General features: G+C 50.4%; 2 protein-coding genes across 3 annotated transcripts in view; both read left to right on the top strand.

Annotated features, from left to right (window-relative positions):
• Positions 1–5,024: 5,024 nt before the first annotated feature.
• Positions 5,025–11,500, top strand: FAM32A (family with sequence similarity 32 member A). Of its 2 annotated transcripts, XM_058727601.1 has the most exons (5): positions 5,025–5,177; positions 5,300–5,441; positions 9,969–10,022; positions 10,339–10,421; positions 10,923–11,500. In XM_058727601.1, the coding sequence occupies exons 1-4, from the start codon at positions 5,068–5,070 to the stop codon at positions 10,405–10,407; spliced, it is 375 nt and encodes a 124-aa protein (XP_058583584.1). In that variant the 5' UTR covers positions 5,025–5,067; the 3' UTR covers positions 10,408–10,421; positions 10,923–11,500. The 2 variants fall into 2 exon arrangements, with proteins under 2 accessions (XP_058583584.1, XP_058583583.1); XM_058727600.1 differs by lacking the exon at positions 10,923–11,500 and having other exon boundaries at positions 10,339–10,601.
• A 2,067-nt stretch (positions 11,501–13,567) lies between these two features.
• Positions 13,568–16,363, top strand: part of AP1M1 (adaptor related protein complex 1 subunit mu 1) — a 29,907-nt gene continuing 27,111 nt past the window's right edge. The window contains exon 1 of the mRNA XM_058727598.1: positions 13,568–13,729. Coding sequence (XP_058583581.1) covers positions 13,688–13,729 — 42 coding nt within the window. The 5' untranslated portion in view covers positions 13,568–13,687. The remainder of the gene's footprint in view (positions 13,730–16,363) is intronic.

Raw genomic sequence — 16,363 nt, 5'->3', positions numbered from 1 at the left:
TGTAACGGACGTTTTACTCATAGTAGCCCCAAACAGGAAACAGCCCATAAATCTTTCAACAGGCGAACGGTTAAACAAACTGGTCCATCCATTCCATGGAACACTACTTAGCAATGAAAGGGGTACATGTGACAACTCGGAGGAATCTCTGAGGAGTTATGCTCAGTGGTTGGGGAAAAAGCCAATCCTAAAATGTTACATACTGGCTGGTTCCATTTCCATAGCATTCTTAAAATGACTAAATTATAGAAATGAGAACAGGTTGCTGGTTGCCAGGGTGCAGGGATGGGGTGGAGGGAGGTGGGTGTGGCCATACGCAAGTGCATCAGGACCGATCTTTATGATGATGGACTGCTCATATCTTGCCTGTAGCAGTGTCAATATCCTGGTTGTGACATTGCCCTAGGGTTTTATAAGATGTCACCATCGAGGGAAACTGGAAAAGGGTACACGGGATCGCTCTGTATTATTTCCCTGTTGTTGTTGTTGTTGTTGTTTTTAACTTTTGTTGTGGTAAAATACACATAGCATAACATTGACCATTTGGACCGTTTTTAAGCGCACGACTCAGTGGTATGAAATACATTCACATTGTTATGCAGCCGTCACTACCCTCTGTCTCCACAACACTTTTCGTGTTGTAGAACTGAAAGCCTGTCCCCGTTAAACAAGTCCCCATTCTCCCCTCCCCCCAGTCCCTGGAACCCACCAACTTACTTCCTGTTTCTGAGAATTTGCCTGTTCTAGAAACCTCATGTAAATGGAATCATACACTATGTGTCCTTTTGTGTCTGGCTTCTTTCACTCGGCGTGATGTCTTCAGGGTTCATCCATTGTGGCAGGTGTCAGATTTTCTTTCCTTTTTAAGACTAACTAATATTCCATTGTGTGGATAGATCACATTTTGTTTATTCATTCATCCGGTCGATGGACACTTGGGGTCTTTCCACCTGTTGGCTGTTTGTGAAGAATGCTGCTATGAACATGGATATATACTTGCAATAATGTTCTTTTTTCTGTGTCAGGATCCTACGTTACACGTCGTCATGATATCTCCTTAGGCTCCTGATCTTCAGTCTGTTTTGTTTTATCTGGTTTTAGGTTTTTGGTCTTTTTTTTTTTTTTCCTTAATGGCATTAATAGTCCTAAAGAGTACCAGTCAGGTACTTTGTAGAATGCCCTTCATTTTGATTTGTCTGGCATTTTCTCGTGAATGGACTGGATTTATGGGTTCAGGAAAGACCTCAGAGGTGAGGTGATGTCCTCATCACCTCTTCATCACATCAGACCTGGAGTTACTTGATAGCTACAAGACATTATCGACAATGTTGACCTTGATCCTTTGGGGCAAGGTGGTGTTTGCCATGTTTTTCCATCCTCGATAACTGTTTTCCCTTTCCATAATCTGTTCTTTGGAAACAAAGAGTCTTTTAAAGAAATGCTCCTTCCCAGGGTCCTTGATGGCACATAGGGGGATGTTGGGTGATAAAGCACAGACATTACCAACGTAGAGTTGATTTTTCCAATGATTTCAGTGAGTTATACTCTGTGCATGAAAATGTTTAGAAAACCTTAACTGATTTATTGTATTTCCTGTGTATATATACACAGGAGTAGCATAAAATAAAAATCTCTATGTATTTAAATCTCAAGACTCTTTATTTTTTTTAATGTGTATTTATTTTTGAGAGAGAGAGAATGGGAGAGGGACAGAGACAGAGGGAGACACAGAATCCGAAGCAGCCTCCAGGCTCCAAGCTGTCAGCACAGAGCCTGATGCGGGGCTCGAGCCCACGAGCCGCGAGATTATGACCTGAGCTGAAGTAGGACACTTAACTGACTGAGCCACCCAGGTACCCCTCAAGACTCTTTAAATGGATACAAAATAAGAGTTTTTTTAAGTGAGCAAAAGCACCGTATCATAGTTTATTTGGAACAATTACCCCTTAGAACATAAATTATCAATGGGGGCAATATCTCTCCTAAGGTGGTGAAAATTGGTTCCGGGAGAGGGGTGGGGAAGGGATGAAAGAACCTTAGATATTTCGATGGCTCGTGGCCCTCCAAAGCTCAATCCTCCCCGACAAAAACATATTCACTGGCATTTAACTTCTCTCATTAAATTAAACTAAACTTTCTTTAGGGGATGATAATGAAAAAAAAAAAAAAAAGGTTGAGAAGTGCTGTCGTCGAAGTTTATAAAATAGTGACACATCTTACAGTGGATGACCTCATGCTATGGTGACAAAAGCAAGGTTGGATTACAGTTTGTGCCTCAGTTTCCCAACCTGTAAAATCAGGATGGTTTGTGTAACAGGGTGGCCGTGGAAGCAAATGAGATGATCCATGTAAATCCACGTGAAGTATTAGCTGTGGTTATCAGCCCCTGCCGCCGCCGCGCAGCAGCAGCCCCAGTTTATAAAAGAGGAAAGCGAAAGTTAAAGAGATCAAGCCACTTCCTGCAGGGCACACAGCCTTGGAAGTGCCAGAGAGGAACTTCAAAGCTCCTAGGTTGCCTGGGGCAGAACAGACCTCCCCAGCGGAGTCTGTCCTATTCTTCCCTGGGGAGCTCATCCGGTCAAGGATGGCCCCACCAGCAAGCTTACCCCGTCTGGACGCCCTCATCCAATTCCTGAACACCGAAGATGCCTACAGCTGGAGAATTGGGCAGTCGCTTGCTGCCCCCTGCAGGCAGAACTGGAAATGGCAGGCACCGTGCCCCCCTTTGGCCTGATGGGGGCGGAGGCGAGGGGGTGGGGAACGGTTGCTTCTCCCTCCTCCATGCTCCCTCAAAAGTCCTTGGCACAAGTTGGGCAGTAGCAGTCTAAATGAAAATGCACAAATCTACATAATCTTGAACCCAGTGACTCCACTGCTACGGATTCAGGCCACTTGCAAAAGTGAGCTAAGATTTGTGGGCACGTTAGATGGGCTTTGATTAGGGAGGGGCGTCACTCAGCCACAGGTCACCCAGCCTTTGACGAAGGTGAGTGGAGGTGACTGGAGCCTTGCAAAGAGCTTCAAGACATTTTGCTAGATGACAAACCGAAGACAGAAATAAAAAGACATCGTGCAGATGCACAGATGTGGGCATACACACTTTTGTGCTGAAAAATATAAAAATGCAATTGTTAATCATTTTGGAAAGAGGTGGGAAGAGAAGTTTCTACTTTTTTGCTTTCTTTCTTCTTTTAACTTTTTCTGTACTGTGTGGTTTTCTCACATGGGACATGGGCATGCATATATATGTTTAATGTCAGCAGAGGATTATGGGACATTTGGAGTTTCTTCTCTGTTTCCCTCGGTGTTTAACTCCACATACAAAAGCAGTCACAACAGTTTGATGGGGGGGTCAGCGATAAAGCGACTTCGGAATAAAATCCTATTTTATTTTTAACATTCCAGATAATAAGAGACTGGAAATAGAGAAATCAAAATAATAACAGACATTATTTCTGGATGGGAGTGATTACTGTCTTCTCTGGGCTTCTCAGTACTTTTCCAATTACATATTCTGCAAATAACGTTTGCATAGCTTTTGCAATCAAATACAAATAAATAGATGCACAACATTGTGAATGCATTTAATGCCAGTGAGTTGCACAACTTGAAGTGGTTACAATGTGGGCTGAGATGATGACCTGAGCTGAAGTCAGATGCTTCCCTGAGCCACCCAGGCGCCCCTTGTTTTGTTTTTTAAAGGTGTGTAGGTCGCAGCTAAGGCAGACAAGAGGCTGTTCTTTCCAAATCAAGTTCTGGACCTTTTATACCCACCAAAAGGAAGAATCTCAAACACATTATGCTCCTTGAAAGGACCCTAGCTCATGGGGCGCCTGGGTGGCTGAGTCGGTTGGGTGTCCAACTTCAGCTCAGGTCATGATTCAGATTTTGAGTCTCCCTCTCTTTCTTCCCCTCACTCGCTAGGATTCTGTGTCTCAAAAATAAATGTCAAAAATTTTTTTTAATTAAAAAAAGAAAGAACTCTAGCTCAAAAGAATGTATACAGTAGAATTCCATGTACATAAAGCTTTTATAAAATATAAATCTAATCTATAGTGAGAGAAAACCGACTTGGAGTTGCCTGGGGAGAACGATGGGGGGGGGGATTAACTGGGAAGGAGAAGAAAGGACTTTGTAGGAATGGAGTGTTCTAGATCTTGATTGTGGAGGTGATTACATAGGTGTGTAAATGTGATGATATTCATCAAAGAGCACAATTAAAATGAGTGCATTTTACTGATTATAAATGATACCTCAATAGAATACATTTTATTTGTTTTTATTTATTTATTTATTTTTAAAGTAGGCTCCACGCCTAAAGTGGGGCTTGAAGTCACCACCCTAGGATTAAGAGTTGCATACTAGGGGCGCCTGGGTGGCTCAGTCAGTGAAGCATCTGACTCTTGATTTTGGCTCAGGTCACCATCTGGGGGTTGGTGGGATCAAACCTCGCTATCAGCACAGAGCCTGCTTGGGATTCTCTTTCTCTCTCCTCTGTGTCCCTCCCCCAGTCATGTTCACACGTGCACTCTCTCTCAAAATAAATAAATAAACTTAAAAAAAAAAAAAAGTCGCATGCTCCACCGACTGAGCCAGGAGCCCCAATAGACTACATTTAATTTTTTCTTTTTTCAAATGCCATTGACACGTATTTCACAGAATGCTACCATCGCCCCAAAACTTAAAAACTTGTAAGTACTGATTAGGTTTACAAAACTAGGTTATCTATTACACTTTCAAAATACAGCAATAAAAGGGAACAGAACCCCAAGTGCACGCAAAACAATCAAGAGACCAGTGTATTTTAGGAAACGGGGTTCCGTCAAACCGGCTTCGCAGATCAAGGAGGCCCCAGGCCGGAAAAACCGGAATTGGGCTTGAAAGCCGGAAGTGTGGCAGAAGACCGGATGCAAAGGATGAGGTCGCTCCAGACCCTCCCGGCCCCACCCACAACTGAAAAGTGTGGCCCAGCTCTAGACGCCGAGAGCGCACGCGCACCTCCTAGCTCAGCCAATCAAGACGAAGTGAGGCGGGCGTTCGGGAGGAAATAGCGTTCTCAAACAGGAAATGTGGCAGTTTACCTACGGAATCGCAGACGGTGTCATGGCGGCCTACGAGCAGGTTCAAAAGGGGCCCCTGAAACTGAAAGGCGTCGCAGAGCTCGGCGTCACCAAGCGGTGAGTGTCCAAGAGTACCGCGAAAGGTTGTCTTCTGTCCCCTTAACCGTCTTCTAGAGTTCCAGAGCTCTTGCCCCGCGATCCGCCCTTACCTCCTCTCCCCCGCGCTTCTCCCCTCCCAGGAAAAAGAAAAAGAAGGACAAAGACAAAGCGAAACTCCTGGAAGCAATGGGAACGAGCAAAAAGAACGAGGAGGAGAAGCGGCGTGGCCTGGACAAGCGAACCCCGGCCCAGGCAGCCTTCGAGAAGATGCAAGAGAAGCGGGTAAGGCGGATGGGGAAGCTGGGGATGCCCCGCGCAGCGGGTTTGGGTCTCCCGAGGTGGATGCAGAGACAGGGCCTGACGACTCGAAATTGGGGTCAGCCCGGGACGCTCGAAGGGGTGGCGAGCGGTCAGAGAGGCGTTAGTTCCGGGAAGAAGATGCTACGTGGAGGAGGAGGAGTCCGCGCTGGGGGAGCTCCGAGGACGGGAAGCACCTCTGGCCAGAGTGGATGGCAGAGGAGAAAGCTAGAGCTGGCGTTGAAAGGAGGCCAGAGCTGGGGACCGAATTTGGATTCCAGCGCAGCCTTTCATTTGTCTAGTGACACTGGGCTAATAACTCATTTTCTCTCTGCCTCAGTTCACTTATCTGGAGGGGTCAGGGTAGTGCTGTCGCCTAAAAGGTGTGGGAACTTTAAATGAAGTCATGCAGGTAAAGCGTTTGGCACTTGGTTTGTCCCAAGTCAGTGTTCAGCTGACGTTAGCTGTTGATATTAAATGGTCATGCCTCCTGCTCTAAATTTCCAGGAAGTCTGTTACTTTGATGACTTTGTTTGGCAGGTTATTTTTTTTTTAATTCTTTTATATATTTTTTAAACGTTTATTTATTTTGAGGGGCGCCTGGTGGCTCAGTCGGTTAAGCGTCCGACTTCAGCTCAGGTCATGATCTCGCGGTTTGTGAGTTCCAGCCCCACCTCGGGCTCTGTGTTGACAGCTCAGAGCCTGGAGCCTGCTTCCGGTTCTGTGTCTCCCCTTCTCTCTCTCTGCCCCTCTCCTGCTCGTGCTCTGTCTCGCTCTGTTTCTCAGTAATAAATGAACATTAAAAAAAAAAAGTTTATTTATTTTGAGAGAGAAGGGGGAGGAGCAGAGAAAGGGCGAGAGAGCGAAAATTCCAAGCAGGCTCTGCACTGTCAGCACAGAGCCTGATGCGAGGCCCAAACTCAAGAATTGTGAGATTGTGACTTGAGCTGAAACCAAGAGCCAGAAGCTTAACCCACTGAGCCACTTAGGCACTGCAGTAAATCACTTAGCTTAATATTAAACACAGTAAATTTGGACGGTAGGGGGTAGGAGATGTTAGCAGAGGATAGGTAAGCTCAGCCTGGTATCTGGGGGAAGGGAATAATCAGTCTAGGTTGGTGGTTCTCAATGGGGTGCCATTTTGTATCCCACCTCCACCCTTACGACATTTGGCAATGTTCGAAGACCTTTTCGTTTGATAAAACTTGCTATGTTGGCAGGGGTGGGGGTAGTGCTACTGGCATCTAGTGGGATGAGGCCAGGGATGCTGGTCAGTGTCCTACAGTGACCAAGATAGAACCCCCTGCAACAAAAAAAGTGATCTGGCCCCAAATATCAAGTGTCCATGCTGAGAAACCCTAACCCTGGTCTGGGGTGTTTGGTCCAGTAACATCAGGAAGAGTGAACTCATTACTCTCAGGCCTAATTGAGTCATTAAAAAAAAAAAAAAAAAAAAAAATGGTGAGACACACTGGCTTTGGCAAGACCAACCTGGGTTCCATTGTGTCTCTACCGCTTCTTGGTGGTGGTGTAGCTCTGGGCAGGTCGGTTAACCTCCCACACCTCATTTTCTTCATCTGTAAAGTGGGGCTGAAGTCCTTACCTAACGGGTTTGTGGTGAGGGTTTAACAAGCGAATGCACTTAATTTCCTTCCCTGAGGTTATAGTCACAGGTTAGGCTGGGGTGTTACTCCTCTTGGGAGAGGGGTAACCATCAGGCTATATATATACGTATATATACATATATATACATATATATACATATACATGTATATACACACACACACATATATATATATATATATGTGTGTGTGTGTATATATAACCATCAGGCTATGTATATATATGTATGCACGCCCCAGAGTTGGACAGTAGTACTGGAAGCCATAGAAGTTATAAGGTTTGGAATGGATTTTGGAGCGAGAACAGCAGGATTAGTTGATGGACTGGGTGTGGGCTGGGAAAGAATGAGGGATGACCACGATTTTTGGTAGGAGTTGCTGGGTAAGTGAAAGTGCTATTTACCGCAGTAAGAAGGACAGCAGGCTCTAAAGCAGCTTTCTTTCTTCCTTTTCTTTTTTTTTTTTTTTTTAAATTTTTTTTAATGTTTGTTTATTTCTGAGAGAGACAGAGACAGAATGCAAGTGGGTTAGGGGCAGAGAGAGAGGGAGACACAGAATCCGAAGCAGGCTCCAGGCTCCGAGCTGTCGGCACAGAGTGCGACGCGGGACTTGAATTCACAAGCGGTGAGATCATGACCTGAGCCGAAGTCCGACGCTCAACCGACTGAGCCACCCAGGCGCCCCGAAAGCAGCTTTCTAAAGCGGGGCAACCAGACCTTGGTTTTAGAGAGGTTATGTTTGAGGGCCTGTTAGAAATTCAAATGGAGAATTCTCGTGGACAGTGTGATACCTGAATCTGCAGTTTGGAGGAGAGGTCTGGGCCTCCCCTGAACGTTCTGGAATTGCTGTGAGGAGACCCTCTGACTGGATGAGATCCTCCGAGGAGAGACAGTGACAGAGAAGAGGTCTAGAATCTGAAGTTGTAAAGGATCCCTCACGAGAAGGAGGAAAACCGGGAGAGGGTGTCCTTAGGAGCTCAGTGGAGAAAGTGATCAACAGTGTCATTTGCTGCCAAGAGGTCTTGTAGGGTGACTACCGAGAGCCCGGAGTTGGTGGCATTTGGAATGTGGAGGAAGAGAGGCTGACGAGAGGGGATCCAAGGGAGGGTAGGGAAAGGCAGAGGTGGAGACAAGATGCAGAAATAACTCTTGGAAGATCTAGCAAGAGGACCAGAGAAACAAGCACATAGCTGGAAGGTGGTGGAAGGTCAAGGGGACGTTTTTGGTGCTGGTGTTGAAAACCGGAAGTGCTGCTGTGGATCTGGTTTGAACCAGGGGAGAGAAGGGAGAAGGTGTGGGCGGAGGCAGGTGGAGGGGGGAAACGCGGAATCCCTTGTGGGCGAGTGTCCCTTGAAGCACAGCGGGCATGAAGGCTGGACAGCTCTTGGAAGTCCCGGCCTGAAGGAGGGGTAGGGCTTGGCATCTCCAGCCCCATCACCCATTGTGCATGCTGCTCCCCCTTTTCTCTGGAAGTGGGGGTGGTGACAGCCCACAAGGCACCCTGTGAACTTGGTGCATGGAGTGGGGAGAGGGAGTGGGGAGAGGCGCTCCGCCGAGTGCCTGGCACTGATGTCAGCTGCCCACGTCAGTGCGGCCTCTCGTGAGGAGGCACAGCCCTCACGTGGGCTCACACGGTAAGAAGAGGCAGGGAAGGAAAGGGAGGGGCAGCTAGGTGGTGGGTGACGGGGATCATCTCCTGTGGGCTGACTCGGCTCGGCTGGGGCTGGAGGCCCAGCGGGACCGGAACAGCCAAGATAGCTAGCCTCACCATCACGTGTCTGGCGCCTCCTTGCTCCTCCCTCCGCGCGTGTCGTCTCATCTTCCGGGTCCTTTCTTTCCAGTAAGGTCATCAGACTTCCTGTGTGGTGGTTGACTTCCAAGAACGCAAAGCAAAGGCGGCTGACTCTTACAGCTTTGGCCCAGCACTGGCACTGCGTTCTGTTAAGTAAACTGAGTCACAGGGCCAGCCCAGAGTCATGGTGACGGAGAACTGCACTAGGGCACCACGACCAGGCAGCACGGTTCACAGGGGGACTACCAGAGTCTGCCACAGTCACCCGGTCAGTACGTGTAGAGCCAGGTGCGGCCCCGGGTGTGTCTGGCTGTGCATCCCATGCTCTAGACTCTTCCTAGGTAGCATCGGGGATTAGGAAGGGGGGGTGGGGCACGATACGTATTCTGCAGTCATGATTATCAAGGTGCTCTGGATCTTGTAGCCCCCCTGGCACTGTGTCACCAGCATCTGTTCCCTTGAGCTCCTGTTACGTGTTGGGCTCTTTATCTTCCCCATTTTTCTTTTTTTAAGTTTATTTTTTTTTATTTTTGAGAGAGAGGGTGTGCACGCGCAAGCAGGGGAGGGGCAGAGAGACAGAGGGAGAGAGAATCTCAAGCCGGCTCCGAGTGACAGCTCGGAACTCCACATGAGGCTCCCTCTCATGAGCTGTGAGATCATGACCTGAGCCAGAATCGAGAGTCGGACGCTCAACCGACTGAGCCCCCCAGGTGCCCCTACGCTTCTCATTTTTCGTCCTTCTTCAAACCCCATCTGAGACTTTCTTTTCCTGCCAAATGGGAATGCCTGCCAGTGACTGCCCTTGCCCAGGGCTTCAGGAAGCACACCTACAGCTCCCAGCGGAGTCGACTCGAGTCAGTGCTAGTACATTGCTTGACACTGACCGAAGGGCAGCTGACCTGGGTTCCTGGTGGGATATGCTGTGGCCGGGCATCCCTGTTGGGCCAGCCTGAGGAGAGGTGAGGGAGGGGCGAGATGTACGCCCGAGACCTCCAGCCATTCCAGAGCCAAGCTGGCGGGGGCTTCTGTCTTCCGCCCCACTCAGGCCTGGGCTGTGTCAAGTGTGTGAACTCAACCTCCGTGTCTCTCCTCTCTCCAGCAAATGGAAAGGATCCTGAAGAAAGCATCCAAAACCCACAAGCAGAGAGTGGAGGTAAGTCACGTGCCCAGGAGGAAAGACCCCAGGCTCTGTGGGGTCCTGGCTGGGCCCAGAGGTTAGGAGCCTGGCAGAGGGAGCCATTGGAGTGTTGGGCGGGGGGGGGGGGGGGGGGGGGGGGGGGTGCCCAACAGAAGCGAAGCCTCCCCGGGTCATGTAAGGATGAGCCCAGGGTTCAGGGCCGGGTGGCTTTGAGGGGAGGGGCTCAGCAAGGAGAGGCAGGATGTGGAAAAGCGGGAGTGGGCAGTGTCTCGCAACCCTGGTGCCCTGCCCGAGACTCTGCTGATGTGGGTTTTCTCCTCGGCTTTCCCAGGATTTCAACAGACACCTGGACACCCTCACGGAGCACTATGACATTCCCAAAGTCAGCTGGACCAAGTAGCCTCCCCACCCAGGGTATGGAGTGGCACCAAGGGGAAATGGAAGGTGGAATCGGGGCTCTGTTTGGTGCCTTTGGTGTTTTCTAAGAACATTCTTTTACACACACCCTTGTGTCTTCTGCTGAGACAAGTGCTTTCCAAAGCAGTATGTCCTCTTTCTGGAACTCGATTAAAGTAAGACTGTCCTTTTACTCTATTTTGGTTTCTCAGTAGAAGATCAAATTTTTTTAGTTCGGACTACAGATTTTTAAAAGTTTATCCAGAGATTGAGGCTATTTCCGTGTGTCACAGAAAAGGGTCTTTGCCCCCAAACTGCATCTAACTCTGACAGTCAGCCAGCCATCTTTTCTTGGATGAAACGGACTCCAGGGGATCAGGAGGTAATGCTAACACAGCCGGCAGCTTACAGACCCCGTGGGGCCCTACGTGAGCTCTCCTTCTGAGCTTCCTCCTGCTTGGGGCTTGCACTGTTTCTTCCAGAGCCTAGGGAAGCCATTTGTACTTTGTTGGCCTTCAGATGCCTCCTCAGCCCCCTGGTGTGTAAGACCACACAGCCTGGAAATAGAACCATTGCCAAAGGCAAGGATGAAATGTATGCTTTGTCCCCGTCTGAGCTCCTGGCGGACTTACAGCCTCTGCCCCTAGTGCCCCCATTCCAGACGAGTTTAGAGGGTGTGGCCCTGGCAGACATCACTAATCAAACACAGCATTCTTTGTAATGGAACCCGGACACTGCCTGCCTCACTGCCCTCAACCCTAGGCTCTAAGCAGCCCCTGTGTTTATTCAGAGTGGCATATAACTTATAGCCTGCTTGGCATTTCTGGCCTAAGGACATCTCAGGGGTGGCAGGACCTGGGCAGAGCCCTGGCACAGACAGTACAATACAGTCAAAGGGGAGGACCCAGGTCCTGGTGCTGGAGAGCCGTGATCTCTTTTGAGGACCTACGTGTTCCTACCTGATGAAGATCAAACTGCATATACTATTGGGAGGAAGTCTCTGTTGACATAGGTAGTGACAGGATAACAAAATCGTGTTGGGTTTGGGGCTGTCACATGGTGAAGAGAATAAAGCAAAAAATAGTTATTAAATAGAAGTCTGAGTGTCTTAATTATAAGCGGTTTGACTATCACTAGAAATGCTGCTTTTGGGATTTATTGCACATAAAGAATGTGCATGCTGCAAAATGACCATTCACCCTCGCTTTGGAAAAAAGTAGATAACCTGTTTTTTCACCTGTGGTATACAGCCCCCCACCCCCCCAAGAGGTAATATACTCTCTCGTTAGCAGTGGCTCTTTTGGGTAGGTTCCCCCATTGCCTCGCGGAAAGGCACTTTGAGGCCTTTTCCATCCCTGAGCCAGCAGCTGGGGTTTGTGAGCATGATGTGCTGTGATAAAGCACGTGGAATATAGATATTCCACCTCCCTGCCTACCCAGTCTAAAGCTGAATGACCTCAAACGGCAGGATTTCTCTTCTGTGGATTGACTGCTCGTTTGGACAGTTCTGTGCCATGTGGTGTGGTTCACTTGTGTAGCTACGTTGACTTGCCTGGGGCCAGAAAGTCCAAGGTGGCATCTCATTCTCCAGAACCTTTCTCTGTGTTGTTTATTCCTTTGGCCAACACAAGTCACATTGCCAAACCCAATCTGGGAGAGAACTCTGGGCATGGACACCAGGAGATGTGGTTTATTGGGGGCCATCACTGCTAGTCTAGCACAGTTTCTCAAGCTCTTCTGGATGTTAGGCTCTCCTGGAGCATTAAGAACCACTGATGCTGGCTGGGGTGGTTCAGTCACTGAGAATTTTCAGAGCTCCTCAGACGATCCTAATGGGCAGGAAAGTCTGAGAAACCCTGACCTACCACAATGGGTATGATCTTTTTTGAGATGGTGCAGAGGTCAAATCTGGCTTACACATTAAATGTAAATACCAAGGATGAAATTCAGATATGACCTGAATTCCCCCACGTATGGAAAAAAGAGGTTACGCGTAACTTAGGTGTAGGGTGTGTTTACCGTGATGGTACTCTTCGTACCTGAGAGTTTGTTTTTTCAGAAGGCTTTTGTCCAGTCTGTTCCTCCCAGTCCCCCACAGTACTGATTTTAAACATCTAAACAAAATGCCTAGAGCAAGCCTGAAAGGAAATGCTCCATGATAAGAGGGGTCACCTCTCCTGGGTGATTTTTCTTTTTGTGTTTCTTTTTGGGTGCAGTATGAGGCTAGGGTGTTTTACAAGACAATTGTCAAAAACCGTCTCCTGGCCATTTTGTACAAGAATGCTTCCAGCCCAGGATTTACTTAGTAGTCATTAAATATTCCAGTTTTCTCCTCTGGATTTTCTTGCACTTCATCCTAAGAGGATATACTGGCAAAAGCCATCTTTCAAAACCCCAAAGGAGATAGGAGGGAAGATTAAAAATCAGGCAGGCAGCCTGAGTAAATGGTTCTGATACTGCAGGGTTGGGATTCCCAGAGCAAGTGATGGATGGTTCCGTAGGACAAAATGCAGGCATTTTGCCACAGCCTGAGTGTTCATAAAAGTGATGAGATACTCAATTGATTAATCAGGGGTCACAGTTTGCATCACCCACTGCAGTCACTAACTACAGAAATGAAATATGTGCTTTTTGCCTAGGTTCGGTGGGGCGTGGTTTTCAGATCATTCCAGGCAATAAACAAGCTCTGATGAGTGTTGACACTGACAGGTGATAGGTCGTGACCCTTGGTAAGACTTGATTGCCATTCAGAGTTTGTTTGACCTCTTTTCCAGGTAACAACCACCTTACCCTCCCCCTATAAAGCATATTACAGTTGGTAACTGTATTTGTTTCCTAGACTCCCCCACCAGGCTAGGAGTTTCATGGGGCTGGGCCCCAGGTGGGGTTCCACCAACGGTATGTCACCTAACTTGGTCCACGAAGGCGGGGCGGGGTTTCCAGCTGCCCTGGCTTGTCTCCCAGCCTGGCAGCCAGAAAGGGCCTCGCTTCAATCAGCCCCGCCTGGCGCCGCCCAGGCCCGCCCCTCTGGGCCTTACTTCCGGGATGCCTGAGGCCGGAGCGGGAAGTAAGGGCATATCGGACGTACTGCGCCTGCGCGTACCCGCCTCGCGCCTGCGCCTTCCTGGCAGCCCCTCCCCGACCGGACATAACGGTTCGCGCGCGGCTTCCCGGGACGGAAGTGGAGGCGAACTGTCGTGGGGCACGCCCGGCCTTGCTCAACGCCCGGCAGTCCCCGCCGTCGCCGCCGCCCTCGGCAGTAGCCGAGGCTTCCCGCAGCCGTCATGTCCGCCAGCGCCGTCTACGTGCTGGACCTAAAGGGCAAGGTACAGATGGCTCCGCACCCTCCCCGTTGCCAGGCAACCGGCGGGGCCTCGCCCCTGGGTGGGGGGGTGAGACCCATCCTGTTGCTTGGTAACCGGCCAATGGGACCCACCCTAGTCTTAGGCAGGGAGGTCTATAGACCTCACCTGAGGCCCCCACCCTGTTGCTAGGGTACCAGGCGGGGGCTTCGATCCACGAGCCCCGCCCTGTTGCTAGGTAACGCAGCTGCTGTACTGACCCCCCCCCCCCCCCCCACACACACACACCATGGGCCGGGTTCTCAAGCTTCCGTGGGGGCATCCGGGAACCCGAGGCGGTGGGGAGAGCGGCCCGCATCAGGCTTCGAAGCCAGGACTGGCTCTCAGGTGCCGTGCGACCCTTGGCCCAAGGTGGTGAGGCGTGTAGGGGACAGTGTGCCCTCGGGCCAGCCCTGCCCCCTGTTTATCCTGTGACTTTTCTTTGCCAGTCCCTGTACAAAATTTCTTAACGTTCAGTGTGACTCCGAGTTACGAGAGTTGAGTGAAGTGGGTGATGGGAGGGCCATTTTACAGAGGGAGAAACTGAGGCACACAGGTGTGCAACTTGCCCAAGGTCACACCAGTTACAGAGTGGCAGGTCTAGGAGTCGGCTGGTATTTGGGGAGCACCTGCCAAGTGCCATACAGGGTTCTTAGGCTTGGGCTGCTTTTGGTGAGCAAAATCAGAGTTGTCCTTGTCCTTCTGGAGCTCACAGTCTGGTGGGAGAAAGGGACACTGATCTCACAAAGTACAAATCAATGTTGGGTGCAGTGATGAAGCAGTGGCTGGGGGTCAGGGAGGGCTTCTGGGAAGGAGGGACAAATCTGGCTGAGACCTGAAGGAAGAGGTGGGCAATTTAATTAGGACCCAAGTGCCATTCCCCGGGGAATCTGGGAAAACCTCTTAGAGGAGGGATCTCCAAGCCTTTCACAGTGGGCTGCTGCTTTTTCCCCCGGTCCGTCCAGTCTGGAAGGCAAGTGAGTATTGGCCTCTTGTATCTGGGAGTTACAGGAACAGTACAATGTTAACCAAGCCCCGCGTGGATCACCGAGAGAGAGGGGGGGGGTGGTGGGTGTCGGGCCTTGGTGGGGCAGGCAAGAGTTAGCTCAGAAGCCGTGGGGAGTGAAGAGGTGAAGTGGCTATCCCTTCCTGCTCCCCTCCCAGAGTCCCAGGCTCTAGAACTTTCCAGGAGTCCCTTGAGTGGGTTGCCTGCCCTGGATGCCACCCAAAGTCAACAGCTAGTGAGGCCCGGTGCTGGGCTCCCTTCCTCAGGCCTCAGGCAAGGGATCAGTCACAGGGCACACCAGGGGCTGGGTGGGTGCAGCGTTCCCAGAGCCCTTGTGGCACGTGTTCTTGCTCCCGTCCTGGCCACTGGGTCCCCAGGGTTCCCAGAGGCTGCCTTATCTCAGATCACTCATTCAGCAAACATTTCCCGAGCATCTAGCATGCCACCAAGCCCAGTGCTGCCTATCTCACCGTGACTGTGGAGTTAGGGCTGAGTTCAAAACCCACCTCTGCTGCTCAGCTGTGTAACCCCAGGCAAAGTAACTTCTCTCTGCGCCTTGTTTCCATCATTGCTCACCCGAAGCTTTTATGGTGTTGTTGTGCGGGCTCTCTGAGCAGACACTTAAGACAGGCTCAGCACCCCCGTGGCCCATGGTCCTGGTTAACCCCATCGAGGGCCTTGAGGTGGGAAGACACGTGGAAGCTGATGGGTCCAGGTGGTCAGATCTAGGTAGCTGCAAGGGCATGGACAAGGCCCCAGGTAATATGGTTGCCAACCTCGATTTTGGCTGCAGAAGTCGTTACAGAAGGCCACCTGGAGGAGGGAGGTGCCATAGGACCAGGTGACAGCTGGACAAGGAGTCACCGCAGTAGGCCTGAAGAGTCGGGGGCAGCCTGCTGGGGCTGGCGGGCCGGCAGCCTTGGGGAATGCTGGAGCCTGGAGGATGGCACCGGTGTGGCCGTGGGTGGTCGAGGATGTCCAGATGGGCGTGAGGAGCAGAGGGGACTGCTCTGATCCCAGGGAGGAGGAGCCACTGGAGGAGATTGAAGCCTCGGAGGAGCGTGATCAGACCTGCCTTTTGGGAAGCTCCCAGGGCAGCCGCGGGCTTGCCTCCCACTCTCAGCAGCCATTGTGCCGTTTGTTACTCCATGCCCTTGGACCTCAGGTCTTGAAAGGACCTTTTGTGCGGACCGTTTTTAGCAAAAAGTAAGGTAAGGCACATTAGGAAATTCACGACAACACGTCTGTCTGCCAGCCGCCCGGAACCTCTGAGCGCAAGGAAACCAGCATGGCCACATTTGGCTGCTAGAAGGCCGTCCGTGGACGCTTCTTGGCCCTTATCTTTCTTGTTTCTCTGCAGTTTCTGACATCACAACCACATTCCTCAGCGGGCGTCCATTGGCCTCTGAGTTGCCACTCTCTCTCGTTTTGCCCATTTCTGTCGAATCTCCTGGCCCCTCCCCTTGGATGTCGGCCCCTCCTCCTCGGGCCTGGGCGGCCCCCTGACACTGCCCTCTCTTCGGGTCTGCTCTGATTCTCGCCAGTGTGCCAGTGACTCGATGTGTGCCGCATCCCAGAGGACTGCTCTAGAGATGCATTGTTCTCTGGGACAT

Source organism: Neofelis nebulosa, chromosome 4, assembly GCF_028018385.1.
Source record: "Neofelis nebulosa isolate mNeoNeb1 chromosome 4, mNeoNeb1.pri, whole genome shotgun sequence".
Classification (NCBI taxonomy): Eukaryota; Metazoa; Chordata; class Mammalia; order Carnivora; family Felidae; genus Neofelis; species Neofelis nebulosa.
Note: the sequence above shows the minus strand (reverse complement) of the source record. Positions and strands in the feature narration are given on the sequence as shown.

Bases quoted from the DNA above. Each gene is read 5' to 3' on its own strand.
- FAM32A (XM_058727601.1), top strand. From the start codon at position 5,068: ATGTGGCAGTTTACCTACGGAATCGCAGACGGTGTCATGGCGGCCTAC. The intron at 5,178-5,299 runs GTGAGTGTCCAA...CTCCCCTCCCAG, and splicing joins GAGCTCGGCGTCACCAAGCG to GAAAAAGAAAAAGAAGGACA. The intron at 10,023-10,338 runs GTAAGTCACGTG...CGGCTTTCCCAG, and splicing joins CCCACAAGCAGAGAGTGGAG to GATTTCAACAGACACCTGGA.